We start from the raw sequence: 19,152 nt of genomic DNA, 5'->3' as shown, positions 1-19,152 counted from the left end.
AATTGTTTTCCAGAATGGCTGTACCAATTCACAGATGAGAGTGAGATCAAACTTAACTCAGTTTCTACAGTTTAATTTTTACCAAGTTCATGTCTAAATATAGCATAGCTACCGGATAAGAGCAGTTTTCTTTTTTTTAGAACAGTATTTTATTTTTTCCAGTTATATGTAAAGACAATTTTCAACATTTATTTTTGAAAGATTTTGAGTTCCAATTTTTTCTCTCTCCCACTTCTTCTACCTCAAAATGACAAGCAAACTGAAATACGTTATACATATGAAATAATGTAAAACATATTTCTATGTTAATCATGTTGTGAAAGAAGAATCAGAACCAAAAAAAACACTTAATAATATAAAGTGAAAAGGGTATGCTATAATCTGCATTCAGTTTCTTTTTTTTTTTCATCCTGGAAAACTTTTTTAATGTGGGTGAAGAAGCAGGGCAGCTAGACAGTCTAGATGATTCCAATCTTATTGGCAACATCTAAAGCATCATAGTCTGGGGCAAGCCGAATGTAGGCCTTCTTCTCTCCATCAGGCCGGATCAGTGTGTTGACCTTGGCCACATCAATGTCATACAGCTTCTTTACAGCTTGCTTGATTTGGTGTTTGTTGGCCTTGATGTCCACAATGAAGACCAGGGTGTTGTTATCCTTAATCTTTTTCATAGCAGACTCCGTGGTCAGGGGGAACTTAATGATGGCATAGTGATCAAGCTTGTTTCTCTGAGGGGCACTTTTCCGAGGGTATTTTGGCTGCCTTCGAAGCCTCAGCATCTTGGGTCTCCAGAAGGTGGGCAAAGTTCAGATCTTCTTCTTCTTGTGGCTGTGGACGCCCTTCAACACCACCTTCTTGGCCTTCAAGGCCTTGGCCTTGGCTTCTGTCTTGGGGGGGGCGACGGCTTCCTTCTTGGCGCCATCTTGGGGGAAATGGTCTTCTGCACTGCTTCTCACAGGCTCATAGCTCTCACTCTGGCTCACACCTCTGCATTCAGTTTCTAACGGTTTTTTCCTGGAATATGATGCAGAGCAACCTGGGCATGCCAGCCATGAGATCAGTTGTAGACAAACTTTGTAAATCTTTTGTTTGCATTGTAAAGGGAATGTTCCTTCCTTTATCATCTAATTTAGGCCACACCTGTGGGCCTGACCTTCAACCTGATTTCGATTGCTTTTTGGTGGGGCAGCCTGGGAGCACAGGACCTAGAAGACCACCCAAAAGAGATCCCTCCCCAAAAGGCAAAATCTCCATTGAGGGACTTGGGTCACTCCCAGGTTACCACTCCCTCCCATGGACTCTGGGAGAGAATTTAAGGAGATTGTCCTCTTTTACTTTCCAGCCACCTACTGAACTCTGGCCAGCTGGCCTGGCCAATTCAATCAGCAATCCACGTGGTCTTCTCTTTAAACTCTTTTTAACCTCCTTTAATAAATCTCTATTTTCTTTCCAAAACCTGCATTCCCGAGTCTGAGTCTCAATTCATCAGAATGAAACCCAAGAAACAAATCATTGGCAAAAGATAAGGATAGCATTTTCCACTCTGTGTCCTTTGAAATTGTCTTGGATCATTTGTATTGCTGAGAAATATTGTATTGCTGAGAAAAGCTAAGTGAATTATAGGTTGATCATTGTAGTATTACTGTTACTGTGTACAATGTTCTCCTGGTTCTACTTCCCTCACTCAGCATTATTTCATGTAAGGATAAGACCAATTTTCTGTCTTAATGTATGACTCAACAATTTATGTGATAAAGTTATTCATGGAAATACCTCAACTAATCCCTCATTGAAAGTTCTAGCCTTTTAACCTTCTCAGGTCACTTGGTGGTTAACTTCTTGTTTCCTTTCCCATTATTCAGTCTCCACTAACAACATTTACTCTGGCTTATCTACATTGCTTAGATTTTTTTCACTCAGTACAGATCTGGTTTTTTTTTTTTTCAGAAATATTTAAGGGGGCAGCTAAGTGGCGAAGTGGATCAAGCACTGGCCCTGGAGTCAGGAGTACCTGGGTTCAAATCTGGTCTCATACTTAATAATTACCTAGCTGTGTGGCCTTGGGCAAGCCACTTAACCCCATTTGCCTTGCAAAAAAAAAAACCTAAAAAAAAAAAAAGAAATATTTAAGACTAAAGCTCAGGTTTATAGCCACTAGATTATATTTTTGTGCCTTGATTACTTAGAGTTTGAAATCTATAGATTGAAATACAATGTGGGCATAATCTCAATGTGACAATGAATCTGAAAATAAGCTCCACAATATCCCTTCTGCACCCCCCCCCCCAAATCTCAACCTTCCTCTTTGACAAAGTATAATCTGTGAAACAGAACTAAAAGCCTTCTCTAATATAACAAACTTACTGAGACATACAATGCCAAATCATCACTGTATTTTGAATTTTACTTGCTATGTTGGTAACTTTAGCTTGAAATAAATTATTTGTATTAAATTTTGTTCTTGTCAAGTATCAAGAGATGAGTGCCAAAATTCATGTAAGTTATTTAATAAGCACCAAAGCTTCCCCTTTCTTTGTAAGTTTCAGAATAATTAGTTTATTTTCAGGTAAAGCTATTTAGTTCAATAGTATCATTTTACTCAGTATATTTTCTTTTTTTAGTTTCAACTTCACATTATCTTTTATTATTATTAGAATCTGATGAATTGCTTTGAATAACTCCCTTAGATGTTGCCACAACATTCCTGATAATAGCATGATGAGTAAATTGTAACAAGATAGACTATACTCTCATTAGTAAGTTAGATTTTTTCCTATATATTCATGCCCAATTTGGAAATTTGACAAATTTGACACAAACACACTAGAAAAAATAAACCTAATTGATCTTTGATTTTGGCTTACTTCTATTGGAGGTAATTCAGTTTTTGTTGGGACATTTTTTTAGGGGGAAGTACATGAAATAACTATACTACTTACAGTAATAGTTGAAATTAATCCTAGTAGCAACAATTTTACAATATTGCTTGGTTATACTATGAAACAATCAATATATCTCCTTGCAAGAGAAGAAAATTTATAGCTCCTATGCATCAGCTGTTAGAAGGGTGAAATAAGGGACATGATGCACATGATTGGAGTTTGAATGACAATGATAATGATGATAGGAAGGATTTATAATGTACTTTAAAGTTTGTAAAGCACTGTACTTACATTATCTCTCTTATTTGAGTTGGTATTATTATCCCCTTGTTAAAGCAGACTCTAAAGAGGAGTTGAGTGACTTACCTGGTCTTACTTTCAAGTAATATTTTTTAGTTGAGTTTGATTCCATGTGACCCCATTTGAGATTTTCTTGGCAAGCATACTCTAGTGACTTGCTATTTCTTTTTCCAATGCATTTTACAGATGAGGAAACTGAGGTAAATAGGGTTAATTTATTTGCCCAACATTACACAGCAAGTAAGTGTCTGAAACTGAATTTGAACTCACAAAGATGATTCTTTTCATCTTTTGGCTCAGCAATCTATGATCACTGCACCACCTAGCAGGTCCATCAGACAGAACCTTCAGAATATACTCAAGTCAAATATCCATTCAGAGACCTGGGTCCTCTATTCTTGAGACTATCATTTTTTTAATTGACATTGGTTTTGAAATATATTATTAATGACAACTGAGTTCAAATCCCATTTTAGACACTGTGTGTCCCTGAACAAATTATTTAATTTCTCTAAGCCTCAATTTTCTCATCTATAAAATGGGTATAATAGCACTATCTTCTTTTTTTAATTGAAATTTTATTTTATTTTTCCAGTCACATGCAAAGATAATTTTTCAACATTCATTCAATAGCACATTTTTCTACCACTTTCCTTCCTTCTCCCCTTCCCATGCTAGTGAATAATCTGGTAAAAGGTGTACATGTACAAGTGTGTTGAACATATTTCCATTTTGGTCATGTTGGTGAAAAAAAGAATTAGAACTAAAGGGGAAAGAAAAAACCATGAGAAAGATGGGAAAAGCTTGAAAGAAGTTGAAAAAAAGTGAACATAATATGCTTTGCTCTGCTGTTAGACTCCATAATTTTTTCCTCTGGATGTGGATGGTTTTGTCTATAGCATTATCAGAATTGTCCTTGATCTCTGAACTGCTGAGAGAAGCTGCATCCATCATAGTTGATCATCTCACAATGTTGTTATTAATGTGTACAATGTTCTCTTGGTTCTGCTCTTCATTCAGCATCAATTCATGTAGGTCTTTCCAGGCTTCTCTAAAATCCAACCATTCATGATTTCTCTCTTTTTTTTTTAGATTTTTTTTTTGCAAGGCAATGGGGTTAAATGGTTTACCCAAGGACACACAGCTAGGTAATTATTATTAAGTGTCTGAGGTCAGATTTGAACTCAGGTACTCCTGACTTCAGGGCCGGTGCTCTAGCCACTGCACCACCTAGATTCCCCCATTCATGATTTTTTACAGAACAATAGTACTCTATAACATACCATAACTTGTTCAGTCATTCTCCAATTGATGGGCACCCCCTCAATATCCAATTCTTTATCTCTACCAAAAAAACTGAATAGCACTTACTTCTCAGGGTCACTGTTGTAAAGTGAAGCTAAGACGATATGTGTGAAGTATTTTGCAAATCCTATATAAATGTTAGCTATTATTAGTTTATATTATTCTTATTATTAATAGGTATATATGCAAGGAAGCTCTCATAGTACAAAAAATTAGAAACTAAGTATTAAGACAATTTATATGAGTTTAATGAGTACAAAAATATTTTAAATGTAATATTATCTGATCTTGCTAAAATGTAAACCAGAACCAATGTAGCAGCAAAGCTATATAGTATATTATTTCCAATTATATGTAAAGTCAATTTTTTAATATTCATTTTTATAAGATTTTTGAATTCCAAATTTTTATCCTTCTTTCCCTTTCTTTGTTGTATCCCATGATAGCAAGAATCTGATATAGATTATACTTGTGCAATCACAAAAAATATATTTCCTCTTTGATCAAGTTGTGAAAGTAGAAACAGAACAAAAGGGGGAAAAATCATGAAAAAATTCAAAGAAAGTGAAAACAGTATGCTTTGATCTATTTTCAATTCTTTCTCTGAATATGGCTTTTCCATCATGAATCTTTTGGAATTGTCTTAATACCAGTACTTCTGAAGTTATAAGCAGACTGTCCCAGAGCCTATCTTACATTGAACAAGAAGGGTTAGGAGTCCTATGCTTTCATCCAGGACTCAGTCTCTTATCTACTCCCCCAGATGCCTCCCCCATAAATCAGATGTCTCTGTTCAGGCCTTAGAGCTAGATTTGGGCCTGGGCCAGTGACTAACTCCATTATGAATGCATGCCTCCTTAATTTGGTTTTGTGGGAGTTTTTTTTAGGTTTTTGCAAGGCAAATGGGGTTAAGTGGCTTGCCCAATACTACTCAGCTAGGTAATCATTAAGTGTCTGAGGCTGGATTTGAACACAAGTACTCCTGACTCCAAGGCCAGTGCTCTATCCATTGTGCCACCTAGTCACCCCCATTGTTTTGTGTTTTTTAAAGTTGTTTTAGTTTTGTCCTGTTTGTTTGGATGTTCAAAAATTAAAAATAACTTTTTTAAAACTGAAAAAATGAACAAGTCCTCAGACAACTTGCATTGATATTAACCTAAGGAATGTCTGCATTCTGGTTTAACTTGATAGCAATGGAATTACTGAATGATCTGGATTTTCCTGAGATGATAAATTTGACTTACTATTTGTGATCTTAATTTTATCTATGTAAAGTGACTTATAGTGACACAATAGCAATTCACTATTTAGGGAAAAATGCCTATAGTTATCCATAAGAAGGTCCACTAAGCACCAATTACTAAATCAATTCTAGGTGAATATAAATTTCTGGTAAGATTGGGATGAGAGCCTAGTGATGATAGTGACAGGAGCCTTTTGACATTTTCCTGTTGTTTTCCTTTCTATTGAATAGAAAGTCCTCTGTATTTTAAACTGGGATCCTAGTTATTATACCCTTAAAGTAGGAGTGGTTATGAGATTTACAGATTAGCTATTTCAAAAAAATTTCTGACCTTTCACTCCAGATCAAACAGAGTTAAGAGAATGTTGTTCTTCCTTATATGCCTATGAGAGGCCAGTATATAAATTTTAGAACTTAGATCTGACTAATATTATTCTAACAAAGTCCCACTTTCTCCTCTTTCAGTTTATTTATCTATTATAAGAAATATCTACAATGCTTTATGTTAAGTTTCAATGTCCCTCTCTTTCCTTGAATCTACAATGATGGGAATGAAAGGAAAAATAATTCTTGTGTAAGAATATGTTTATATTAATGTTTAGTGATCCCCTATGCTCAGTGATACTCATGTAAGGTATGGAGTTCATTAAAAGAACACAGCAGATAAGAAAGGACAAGCAGTATGATTTCAGAAAAGCCTGGAAAGACATGAACTGATGCATAGTGAAATGAACAGAACCAGAACACTGTACACAATAAAGCAATATTTTTTTTTAGGTTTTTTCCCAAGGCAAATGGGGTTAAGTGGCTTGCCCAAGGCCACACAGCTAGGTAACTATTAAGCGTCTGAGACTGGATTTGAACCCAAGTACTCCTGACTCCAGGGCTGGTGCTCTATCCCCTGCGCCACCTAGCTGCCCCACAATAAAGCAATATTTTTCCATGAAGAACTGCTATTTGCAGAAATACAATGATCTAGGAAAATCCCAAAGGACTAATAATAAATCATCTTATCTGTCTCCAGAAAAGAACTGATATTTTGAAGCATGCTATTTTTTATATCCTTTCTTTCATTTTTTAAGTTTTCTTATAAAAAAATGACCAATATGAAATATTTTACAAAATTCCTCTATATAACCTATATCTGCTTACTATCTTAGGACAAGGGAGGCAAGGGAAGGAGAAAGGAAGAATTTGAAACTTAGAACTTTATTTTTTAAAATATTATTTATTTTTACATTACTATAATATTCTTGTTGTAAAAGTAACTATAATCCTCCCTCTCCCCACAAAGATAGAGAAACCTCAAGAAAAATAAAGTGAAAAAAAAAATAGAGTGTACTTCAATCTGTGTTCAGATACCATCTGCTCTATCTCTGGAATGAATCATTTTTTATCATAAGTCTATCAAAGAAGTTGCTTCAATTTTTTTCCCCACAGTTACTTTTGTTAGCTGTATTTTCCTCCCCATTACCAGTTATTCTATTCTCTCTCTCTCTCCTTTTATTCTACCCCTCTTCAAAATGTGTTGTATCTGACTTCCCCCTCCCACAATTTTCCCTCTCTTCTATCCCCTACACCCTCCTTCTTCCCCCATCCCCTCTCCCATCCCTTCTGTTTTTTTCCTCTAGGTATTGAATGTGTGTTATTCCCTCTTTGACCCACTTCTGATGAGAATGAAGACTCACTCAATCCCCCTCACCCCACCCCCTTCTACTTCCATTGCAAAAGCTTTTTCTTGCCTCTTTTATTTAAAATATCTTAGCCTATTCTACTTTCCCTTTCCCTTTCTCCTAATACATTCCTTTCTTGTATATTGACTCCATCTTTAAAATATATTATACCTTCATATTCAGCTCCCTCCTGTACCTTGCCTATATGTGCTCCTTCCAACTGTTCAAATAAATGTGAAGGTTCATATGAGTTATCAGTATCATCTTCTTATACAGGAATACAAGCAGTTCAACATCATTAAATCCCTCATAATTTGCTCTTCCTATCCATCCTCTCTATGCTTCATCTGAGTCTTGTACTTGGAAATCAGCTTCTGTTCAGTTCTGGGCATTTCAATAGGAAAGTTTGAAAGTTCTCTATTTCATTGAGAAATTGAGATGGGCATTCTCTGTGTCCATCTTTTCCCCCTGAAATAGAATGTTTAGCTTTGCTGGGTAATTGATTCTCTTTTGCCTTATGGAATATCATATTCTAAATCCTATGAGCCCTTAATGTAAATGCTGCTAAATCCTATGTAATCGTGCTTGTAGCTCCACCTTTAAATTGTTTCTTTGTAATATTTTCTCTTTGACTTGAGAGTTCTGGAATTTGGCTAAAATATTTCTGAGTTTTTATTTTGGGATCTCTTTCAGAAGATGATCTGTGGGGGGTGGACCAAGATGGTGACAAGAAGGGATCGAGTCTTAGGCGCTCTCTGAGAAAACTTGAAATTAAGGACTCTAACTAAACTTTCGAGAGACAGAACCCACAAAGGGACCCAGTGAGGCAGTTCTCCTACTCAAGGTAACCTGGAAAAGAGCAGAAAGGCTCTGCTCCCCGGGGTCGGAGGGGGTGGCCTGCCAGAGGAGTGGCCCGCCAGAGCGAAATAACTTCAGCCTCCCAGAGGCTGCCCCAGGGTGCTGGGAGCCACAGCTCACAGCAGCGGGGGCATTTTCCTGATCTAAGCCCCGGGGAGCACCAGGCACAAAGTGGGGGAACAGCGGGGGACCTCTGCCAGAGCGGGCACATGGGGCCCAGCCCTCAGGGCACACAGCAAGCAGCTTGGTCTTTCTGCAGCCCAGATCCGGAAACAGAAGCAGGCAGAGCTGGAGCTGGTAAGCAGGAGCCTCCAAGGCATGAGCCCATTGAGCTGAGGGAGGGGAGTGAAGAGAGAGAGACTGCAGAGCTCTGTCCTCTGCCCTTGGAACAAGACTCTGGGGCTCTGACCACATTCAGATCCTGATAGCAGTCTAGGCCCTTCAATAGAGCAGCAAAGCCCCCCCCCCCCCAGCCCCGTGGCCGAGGGGGGGCACTTATGGTCATTCACAGACCAGGAGGGAGGACAGAACCTCACACACTGAGACCCTTGTGGGAGTGTCCCAAAAGCTCAGGAAGCACCCCAAAACCAGGCCCAGGCTGGGAAAATGAGGAAGCAGAGAAACAAGAGGAAGACCACTGAGAAATATTTTGCATATGAGCCCAAGAAGGATCAAAATACTCAGTCTGAAGATGAGGAAGCACAAGCTCCTGCATCTAAAGACTCCAAGAAAAACAGAAATTGGGCTTTGGCTATGACAGAGCTCAAAAAAGACTTTGAAAATCAAATGAGGGAGGGAAGAAAAACTGGGAAAAGAAAGGAGAGAGATGCAGGGAAAACATGAAAATGAAGTCATCAGCTTAGGGAAATCCAAAAAAATGCTGAAGAAAATAGCATGCTAAAAACCAGCTTAGGTCAAATGGATAAAACAGTTCAAAAAGTTATTGAGGAGAAGAATGCCTTAAAAAGCACAATTGGACAGATGGAAAAAGAGATAAGAAAACTCTCTGATGAGAACAAATCCTTCAGACAAAGAATAGAATTCAGGAAGATTGATGAATTTACCAGAAATCAGGAATCAATACTTCAAAACAAAAAAAAATGAAAAATTAGAAGAAAATTTGAAAAATCTCATTGAGAAAACAACTGATATGCAAAACAGACTTAGGAAAGATAATTTAAAAATTATTGGAATACCTGAAAGTCATGATCAGGAAAAGAGCCTTGATATCATTTTCAGAGAATTACTACAGGAAAATTGCCCTGATATTCTAGAAGCAGAGGGCAAAATAGAAATGAAGAGAATCCACCGAACCCCCTGAGAAAGAGATCCCAAAAAACCAACCCCTAGGAATATTATAGCCAAGTTCCAGAACTCCCAAGTCAAAGAGAAAATATTACAAGCAGCCAGAGGGACACAGTTCAAATATCATGGAGCTGCAGTCAGGATCACACAGGACTTAGCAGCAACTACACTGGAAGCTCATAGGGCTTGGAATATAATATACCGGAAAGCAAAAGAGCTTAGAATGCAGCCAAGAATGAACTACCCAGCAAGGCTGAATGTCCTCTTGAAGGGAAAAAGATGGACTTTCAACGAACCAGGGGAATTTCAAATGTTCCTTTTGGAATGGCCAGAGCTGAACAGAAGGTTTGATCTTCAAATACAAGATTCAGGTGAAGCATGGAGATTGGAGGAGGAGAAGGGGAAAATATGAGAGACTTGATGATGATGAACTACATGTATTCTTGCATAGAAAAATGACACTGATAATACTCATATGAACCTTCTCAGTTAATAGAGCAGGTAGAGGGAGCTTTTATAGTTGAAGCACAGGAGAAAGCTGAATTCGAAGATAAAATATGGTGTAAAAATGGAGTCAATAGAAAAAAAAGGGAACTGTAATGGGAGAAAGAAAAAGGAGAGGGGGAATAGGCCAAGATATTTCATATAATAAGTTTTTTTTCCTTATTACAATGAGCTATTGCAATGCTATGGAAGGGGGGAGGCAAGGGGGGAATGAGGGAACCTTTGATCTCATCAGAGGTGACTAGGAGAGGAAACAGCATATATACTCAATGGGGTATAGACATCTGGAGTAAGAAAGGAGGGGAGAGCAGGGGGAAGAGGTGGGGATGTGAATAAAGGAGGAGAGGATGGACCATGGGGGGAGAGTGGTCAGATATAACACATTTTCTTTTTTACTTCTTGCAAGGGGCTGGGATAGGAAGGCCTGTCCAGGACCATAGGGTCAGGTGGATTCTGGGCCTAAGGGGTGGTATGGGGGCTCAGGGCTTCTTGGCCCCAGGACCAGGGATCTGTCTGCTGTGCCACTCAGCAACCCTACAGCAGAGTCAGAGTGAAAGGAGAGAGAAAATATAGTACATGGTAGTGGAGAAATAAGAAAGGAGGGAGTTGCGATCAGCAATGGCGACGTTGGAAAAATATGGAAGTAACTTTTGTGATGGACTTATCATAAAGAATATGATCCACCCATGACAGAGTTGTTGGTGTTGGAACAAAGACTGAAGCACATTTTTTATTATTATTATTATTTGGGGGGAGGGTGCAGGGCAAATGGCGCTGGGTGGCCTGTATGGGGCCATATAGCAGGGTGATCTTTGGGTGTCTGAGGCCAGATTTGGACCCGGGTGCTCCTGGCTCATGGGCCAATGCTCTGTCTGCCACCCAGCCACCCCTACTATGATTACTATTTTATTTTATTTTCGGTCTTTTTTTTTTCTTCTTTTTGGTTTTTGCAGGACAGTGGGGATCCGGTGGCTTGCATGTCACACGGCTGGGTGATTGTTGGGTCTACGGGGCTGGATAGGGGCTCGGGTGCTCGTGGATCCAGGGCTGGTGCTTCGTCCATTGCACCACCTGGCCATACCTACAATTATTACTATTATTTTTTTAATTTTAATTTTTTTCTCTCCCCTTTATCGCCCAAGCAAGTCTATATTCATGGGGGGAGGGGTATTTTGTTTACTCTTAAACAAGAATATGATCTGTGGATCCCCCTCAATGACTATTTTACCCTCTGCTTCTAGGATATCAGGCAATTTTCCTGGAGAATTTTTTAAAAAATGAAGTCCAGGCTCTTTTCCTAATCATACTTTCAGGTAACCCAATAATTTTGAAATTCTCCTGGATCTGTTTGCCAGGTCAGTTGTTTTTCCAATTAGATATTTCACATTTTCTTCTAGTTTTTTATTCTTTAGGTTTTGTTTTATTCTTTCTTGAGTTTTCACAAACTCATCAGCTTCTCTTAGTTCCATTATACATTTGTAGGAGTTATTTTCTTCAGACAGCTTTTTAATCTCCTTTTCCATCTGGTTAATCCTGCATTTTAAGGCTTTCTTCTCATTGATCTTTCGGATTGCTTTTTTCCATATGACCTAAACTGATCTTTAAGATGTTATTTTCTTCAGTGCTTTTTTTTGTTATCTCCTTCACAAAATTGATGAATTGTTTTTCATGATTTTCCTACATCACTTCCCTATTTTTCCTTTACCTCCCTTATTTGAGTTTCAAAATCTTTTTTGAGTTCTTCCAAAGCTTGAGAACAATTCATATTTTTCCTGGAGTCTTTAGAATACAGAAGCTTTGACTATGTCATCTGAGTGTATATTTTGGACCTCCATGGGACCAAAGTAATTGTCTGTAGTGAGATTCTTTTTGTTCTGTTGCTTGTTCATTTCCCCTGTTTATACCCTGATTTTAATATACTTTCTCAAGATTTTGAAGGGTTTTGGGAATTAATCCCCCACCCCTCCACCCCAATTCCTTCAAGATTTTATGAGAGTTAATAATTACCTAGCTGTGTGGCCTTGGGCAAGCCACTTAACCCCATTTGCCTTGCAAAAAACCTAAAACAAAAAACAAAGCAAAAAAAAAAAAGATCTTATGAGAGTCTCTGATTGCTTTCCTGGTTTGTGTTCTGGTCTGTAGATGATCACAAGCACTCCCCTCTGCCATGAAGCTCTGAGGAAGGACCCTGCTCTGTTATGGTAGTATGGGGACCCCAGACTTGACCTGCATCTGAGTATGGGCAAAGCAACAGAGTCCTTCCCCAAGGATAGCAGAAAGACCTCTGTGATCTTCCCTACCCCATTACCTTCCATTGACTGAGCATTGTGGAAGCAGCTGTTGGGTGGCTCCGCAGTTTCCTGGGGAGGGACTGCCCTGAGACCTGAGCAAGCCTGGGCTTTGTACTCACTGGTTTGGCAGAGTTTTCCAAGCTGATCTTCCAAGTTGTCCTCAATCCTGGGACTGAGAGGTCTGAAAACCAAACCTCCTGTCACAGACCCAGGTACCCCCCAGGAACCCAGCTCCCCCAGGGATCCAGGTTTGTTCCCCATGAGTTGTTTCTGGAAATCTGGAGCTGTTCATTCAGTTGTGGAGTGGGCCAGATTGTGCTACAGCCTTTCTAACCCTGGGGCAAGAGACCTTTTCCATGGATCTTCCAAGTTGTCTTGGGTTGGATAATTGTTTTGCTCAGTCTTTCTGTGGGTTCCATCTCCCTAGAATTTGTTTAGTCATAATTTTAAGGCATTTGGAGTGCTCTGGGGAAGAGCTTCTGGGAATTCCTACCTCTACTCCATCATCTTGACTAATGCCCCCGAAACTCAAAACTTCAATTAAAAAATCTTACAAAAAAAAGGAAAAAAAGAACAAAACCGATAAACTTTAGTTTGTGAAACAACTTGGAGAACTCTAAAGCCTATATTATATAGCACAACACTTGAGTTTCATCTTCTTAGAGTCATACTCATATGCATTATGAACAAATGTGGGTATTTATGACTATGATTTAAATAATAGAGAACATTAGTTACTTTAAGTTTCTTTTTGTATCTATTCAGTACTGGTCAAATTACCCTGTGAAGGGGCGGCTAGGTGGCATAATGGATAGAGCCCCTGGAGTCAGAAGTACCTGAGTTCAAATCCAAGACACTTAATAATTACCTAGTTGTGTGGCCTTGGGCAAGCCACTTAACCCCATTGCCTTACAAAAAAAAAAATACAAATTATCCTGGGAAGGAAATTGAAAAGTTTAGTAAGGTGAAGAAAATTTCAGCTAGTCTCCTAATGTGAGGAATTTTTGTAAACATGTAGACTGATTTTCCAATGTTCTTTTAAATATATATTTAAAATTTTATTTATATATTTAATAAAAATGTTTATATAAATTTTATTTGTATATTTAAATATATACTTGTGATTGCTGATGGACATAGTTTCTCAAACTTCCAATTGACCTGTCAGTCTGGATTCTTAGAATATGGCTATTACTTGTTACCTCACAGCCTAAAGCTAGCCTTAAGAAGTTGAGGAAGTTTTTTCTAAAGCTAGAATTCATGAACCCCTACAGATATGCCTTTCTCATTAGTTATTGATTGATGTTAATTAGTTAGCCAGATTTCATTAACTTTTGGAAAGGATATACTGCTAGGGAATAGGTGGTTTAAAAACCCACCTTCTCTTCCTTTCCCTCACACCTGAAAAATTCTATCATACTCTTTCAACAGTACATGTTGGAGAGAGGGTTAAATCAGATCAAGTTTAGAGAGAATACATGTGGCACAGGAACAACTTACAGCTTTAAGAATTTTGCTGGAGTCCTTTGGTATGGTGTAATTTTCCTGCTGGTCTCTTTATAATTTTGACTTTTTCTTTCCTCTTTGTATTCAATCTATTCTCAACTCCCAATGCAGAAACCATCACCAGCAGCTGCCATTCTGGGCACCCTACTAGTATGTTAATGAAAAATCCAAATCTCCTCGTCCTCTGAAATTCTTCAGGATCTATTTTAATCAGAGAGGAAGATGGAGGAGGTCAAGACTTGGGACTCTTCTATTCCTCTTTCCCCTCCAAATGATTTCTTCTTAGCATCAGCTCTCTCTCCTCTCTATCACCAAACATTTGAATCCTGGGCTCTGAAATGATCTACTAGTATTTTATAAATAGCACAACCAAGTTTCCTGAATATTTCTTATGTCACATCACTCTAGTTAATTCAGTGGTTTTCAAGAAGGTCATCTAAATTAATCAAAGTTTTTTCATACTTAATCTAAAGCCAATGTCTGATTGATTCAATAGAGATGTTTCCCGCTGACAAATACATCATGACATAACATCTTGTCAATTACTTTAAGTAAGGTATGATGACTTGATTGAATAGCTCTCCATTCATACTAATGACATTGAGACCTCTGTAGGAGAAGAAGTTATGAGGTTCTTGGAACTAGAGGATATATACCTCACTAATATTTAGGCTGAATTGGAAAGTCATTGGGGAGGCAGGGAAGCCATACCTAAGTTATGATGTCTGGGGGAAATGTAGTCTCCCAGAACCTAGGCAAGAACTAGAGGCAGTAGGAAAATCTGAGACTTTGGACCTATTGAAAAGAAGAGAAAGAAAGTCTTAGGGAGTCTGGTTTAGACAATGAGTACTGGTCTTTTTCTCTCCTGGGGTTATTGCTTTTCAAAGGATTGTTGACTCCTCTAGGTCAGTCAAATCAAGTCATCAAGCATTTTTAAAGGATTACTATCTTCTAGGCATTGTATCAAGAGCTAGGAAAATAGGGATAAGTTCAGGAATGGAGTCTCTCCATTACAATCTTGTTTCCTTGATCTCATTGTTCTAGGACCTTTCCTAAGGCTTTAATTGAGCCTTTCTGTAGGGATTGACAAACCTCAGAAAATGTCAGAATAATATTGTCATCAATTACTACTCTGTTCTTACTTCATAGCCCAAATTGGCAGAAAACATAGGTTTGAGTCAGGATACTTAGGTTCTAGTTCTACCTGAGAAAAATGACTTCATTTTTAATGGGTTCCAATTTCCTCATCTTTAAATGAGAGGGTTAAATCAGACATAGCACTTCAAAATCTCTTTTGGTTGAGACATTCTGATAGTCTAGTACTCCCTAGGGAATGAATTACATACTTAGACTACCCTCTCCTGCCCCAAATCGGTACTACATATTTTTTATATTTATCTTCCTCCCCCAAATTCTTTTCTCCTCTCCCCCTATCAACATCTATGTAGAAACTGATTGTCCACTAGACCTATATACCACCTACTGTCAATGTAGAAAAATCTAATTCAATAATTATTTGTCTACTATCTGACTATCTCCAGTGATTTATATCTGGCTACTGAATTCAGATGCCCTGCAGCACAAAGTCAGACGGGTGACTGAGCCCCCCCACCCCGAAATCCAATTCGTGCTGTCATAGTCTTCTTCTAGAACAAAGAACAAGTACCATCATCAAGATTTTAAAGACAAAAATAAAACAAATCCTGCTTTCAAGTGGCTTATCTTTTAAGGGAATGGAATACAGCATGTACATATCAAATAAATACAAGTTAATTTTAGAGGAGAATAAGTATTAACAATTGCAGGAGTCAGAAATCTCTTTATATTGGAAGTGGCCATCCAGATTGAACTTTAAAGAAAGGCAAAGTTTCTAAGATGGAGAGGTGAAGAGGAAGTTCAATCTAGATAGAGGAATCAGTTTGTACAATGTAAGACAGTAATATTCAGGTGAAAGTAAGTTATTTTGGAAGTAATAAAGCATGCGAGATAAGTCTAGAAAGGTGGGTGGGAGCCACATGATAGATCTTAAACCCATACCCATTTGCAAACATTGGACACTTCTAGGTTTAATTCAGGATCATTCATATATGTTACCCAAACCAACATGTATCCCCCATCACATGGTGTTTTCTGAGGTCCTTCTATCCTGAGCCCGAATAGTCAAGAAACTACAGAAACAGCCTACTTTAAAAGTTCATTATTTGCTATTTAGTTTCACCATGACAGACCAATATAGCATAGAGTAAGAAGTCATATACCAATATAACCAAAGTCATACAGTATAATGTAACAAAAAAGAGAATCAAAGAGTTGGGAGTCAGGTAAATTGGATTTTAGTCCTATTCCTCATGCTTATTATCTGTGTGATTTTCACAAGACATTTCTCTTTATTGTACTTCTTTTGACTCATATGCAAAATATGAAGGTTAAATAAGACCTAGGTTTTTTTTTTTCAGCTCTAATAGTCTATGAGTCTATTAACTTTGTTGGACTTTGTTTATTCATATTAACTAACATTGGCCTATCAGCTCCTCCACTAAAGCCATACTTTGATGATTCAGTATGACAAGGAGGTCCCTATGACCTCTTAAAGGCCATACCAGAAGAAATCCTTTTCTGGCAAGTTCAACTGAGTTGGACAGGCTGCAAGCACAGACCTCTTTATATCTGGGACATGCATTTATTTGAAACTTATTGTGTTTATGGTGTGAAATGATAGTCTAAATGTAATTTCTGCCAGACTGTTTTCTAGTTTTTTCAGCAGTTCTTTCAAATAGTGAGTCCTTACCACAGCAGTTGGGGATTTTGGATTTATTGAACATTGCGCTGGTATATTTGTTTGCTTCTTCATCTTTTGCATCTATTCTGTTCTACTGAATGACTTCTATATTTTTAATGAGTACCAAATAAATTTTATGATCTAGTATAGTTTGAGATATGGGATTATCTGGTATTACCTGCCTTTTCTTTTTATTACTACCCTCTCACTTTCCACTTAAAAAATTTCTTCTGTGAATCTTGACTGTTCCCTTCCCCCCTCCCCAAATGAATTTAGTTATTCATTTATCAAGTTCTAGAAAGTAACTCTTTGGTAGTTTGATTGGTATAACACCAACCTTTAGCTTATTTTAGATAGTATTGCCATTTTTTATTATATTTGAATTGTCTATCCAAAAGTAATTAATTTTTCTCCATTGGTCTTCCTTTATTTATATAGCGTTTTTAAATTATAGTTTTATAATTTTATAATTTTATATTCTATAATTCTTTGGTATGTTTGGCAGGTGGACTCCCAGATATTTTATAGAATTTGAGTGGCTTTCACTACTCCTTCCCATCTCTTCCTTTTTGGGAGGAACACTAATAAGAGTTAATGAACTATATAAAGTTAGAGGAGTGACCTCCACAGACTATCCCAAGAAACTGTAGGTAGCAATCATTCTTTGGAGAACTAATCTAAGAGTAGAGGCTCAAATTGGGGGAGTAGCCCAAAAAGGATGCTACACTTGCAATTACTTTATGGTCATTGTAGTTGGACTCATAGATATTTTATATATTTTGAATGAAATTTCTTTTACTATTTCTGCATACTGTGTCTTGTTGATAAAATCCACAAAGACTGATTTTGTGTGTGTGTGTGTGTGTGTGTGTGTGTGTGTGTGTGTGTGTGTGTGTTTATTTTATGGCCTGCTATTCTATTGAAATTATGGATTCAAATAAATTTTTATTTGAAATTTTTTAGTTTTCTAAGTAAATCATTATATCATTTGAAAAATGCTAATTTTCTCCTTTTTTTGCTTATGCTTATTCCCTCAATTTAATTATCTTATCTTATTGCAATAACTAGAATTTTTAGAACTATTAATGGTGACATAAGTCATCTTGTTTTATGTTTGATCTCATTAGCAATCCTTTTCCTTTTCTCCATTACAGATAATGCTAACTTTTGGTTTTACCATACTGTTTGTCATATTAAAGAAAAGTCTATTTGTTCCTTTACTTTTTAGTGTTTCTAACAGAATGGATATTATGTTTTATCAAAAGCATTTTCTATATCTAGTGCTATGATAATGAATTTTATTATTTTTAGTTTATTATATTACCTAACTTCCAATTCCTCTATTCTCTTTTTTGTAACATTATACTTCATGACATTACATTACATTAGATCGAATCTGACTTGAGACACTTAATAATTACCTAGCTGTGAGACCTTGGGCAAGTCACTTAACCCCATTGCCTTGTTAAAAACAAAAAAAAATAGAGATGGACATGACTAAATAGAAGCAGCAGTACCATATGATATCTCTATAGCTGCCTTTACCATCCCTTGCTATTACCATGAATTATAGCATTGTTACACTAAATTGTATAGATTGCTCTGTCATGGTGAAATTAAATAGCAAACAATGAACTTTTAACGTACACAGTTTCTATAGTACCTAGCCCTAGCCTAGAACTTCTTTTGTGTTGATTATTCAGGCTTCCTTGTAGTAGGACATTCTATTACTAAAGCTTTTTATAGCCACCATTATTGCAGTCCTGGCCTCTAATCTGAAGTCCTTGCTTAAGATCTAGAATACCTTTCCTTTAAATTAAAACTGTCCATAAAAGAATGGGGGCATGGAGATTTAATCCAGTTATCAGTTCTGGTTGTGGGAGATAAGTTGTTAGTTTCCCAATGAAAACTAAAGGTATTGACCAATAGAAACACTGATATATATGGTTTGGTGGTTTGTTTCTAGGGACTGGGGTCACTTCTAAGATAAATGACTGATAGGATCAGGAAGATGGATTTTTTTTTTTTGATGGAGGAGCTGTCTTCTTCATGGTCTGTAAATGTGGTCAAACAGACCAGTTAACTATTTCTTTTGGATTTCCTTTTCATCTTTCAGAAAGCAACCTATTACATAGCAGAGCAGACCTGATTAATGGGCAGGGGGAAATTATGTGTTTGTAAAATCCCCTCAACCTAGTTAACTGGTAATGACTGCTCAGTGGCATGGGAAGATTGGAGGGGCATATGCTGTTAGAAGACCCAAATCAATAAACCCAGAGAGTGGAATTTCACTGTTTAAATGGTAGCTCACTGTTGTTCTCTGAGTATTTGGAGCACTGAGGGATTTCCTTGTCAGAATCAGATATGTATGTACCCTCTTGGCCTGAGAGGGGAATTGCTTTGTATGACCTCACATTTAGAGCACTGATCTTTAAGAGCCAGGGTTTTAAACCTGGGGTCAATTAAACCTTTAATGGATCTGTGAACTTGGAGGGGAAAAATATTG

At 37.4% G+C, this 19,152-nt stretch overlaps 1 protein-coding gene across 1 annotated transcript; it reads right to left on the bottom strand.

Annotated features, from left to right (window-relative positions):
• Positions 1 to 458: 458 nt before the first annotated feature.
• LOC141498354 (large ribosomal subunit protein uL23-like) lies at positions 459 to 783 on the bottom strand. Its single transcript, XM_074201464.1, has one exon. The coding sequence runs from the start codon at positions 777 to 779 to the stop codon at positions 459 to 461; it is 321 nt and encodes a 106-aa protein (XP_074057565.1). The 5' UTR covers positions 780 to 783.
• Between the last annotated feature and the right edge of the window lie 18,369 nt (positions 784 to 19,152).

Source organism: Macrotis lagotis, chromosome X (genome assembly GCF_037893015.1).
Source record: "Macrotis lagotis isolate mMagLag1 chromosome X, bilby.v1.9.chrom.fasta, whole genome shotgun sequence".
Lineage (NCBI taxonomy): Eukaryota > Metazoa > Chordata > Mammalia > Peramelemorphia > Peramelidae > Macrotis > Macrotis lagotis.
Note: the sequence above shows the minus strand (reverse complement) of the source record. Positions and strands in the feature narration are given on the sequence as shown.

What these genes read in the sequence shown, in the direction of transcription:
- LOC141498354 (XM_074201464.1), bottom strand. Translation starts at nt 779, where the DNA reads ATGCTGAGGCTTCGAAGGCAGCCAAAATACCCTCGGAAAAGTGCCCCT.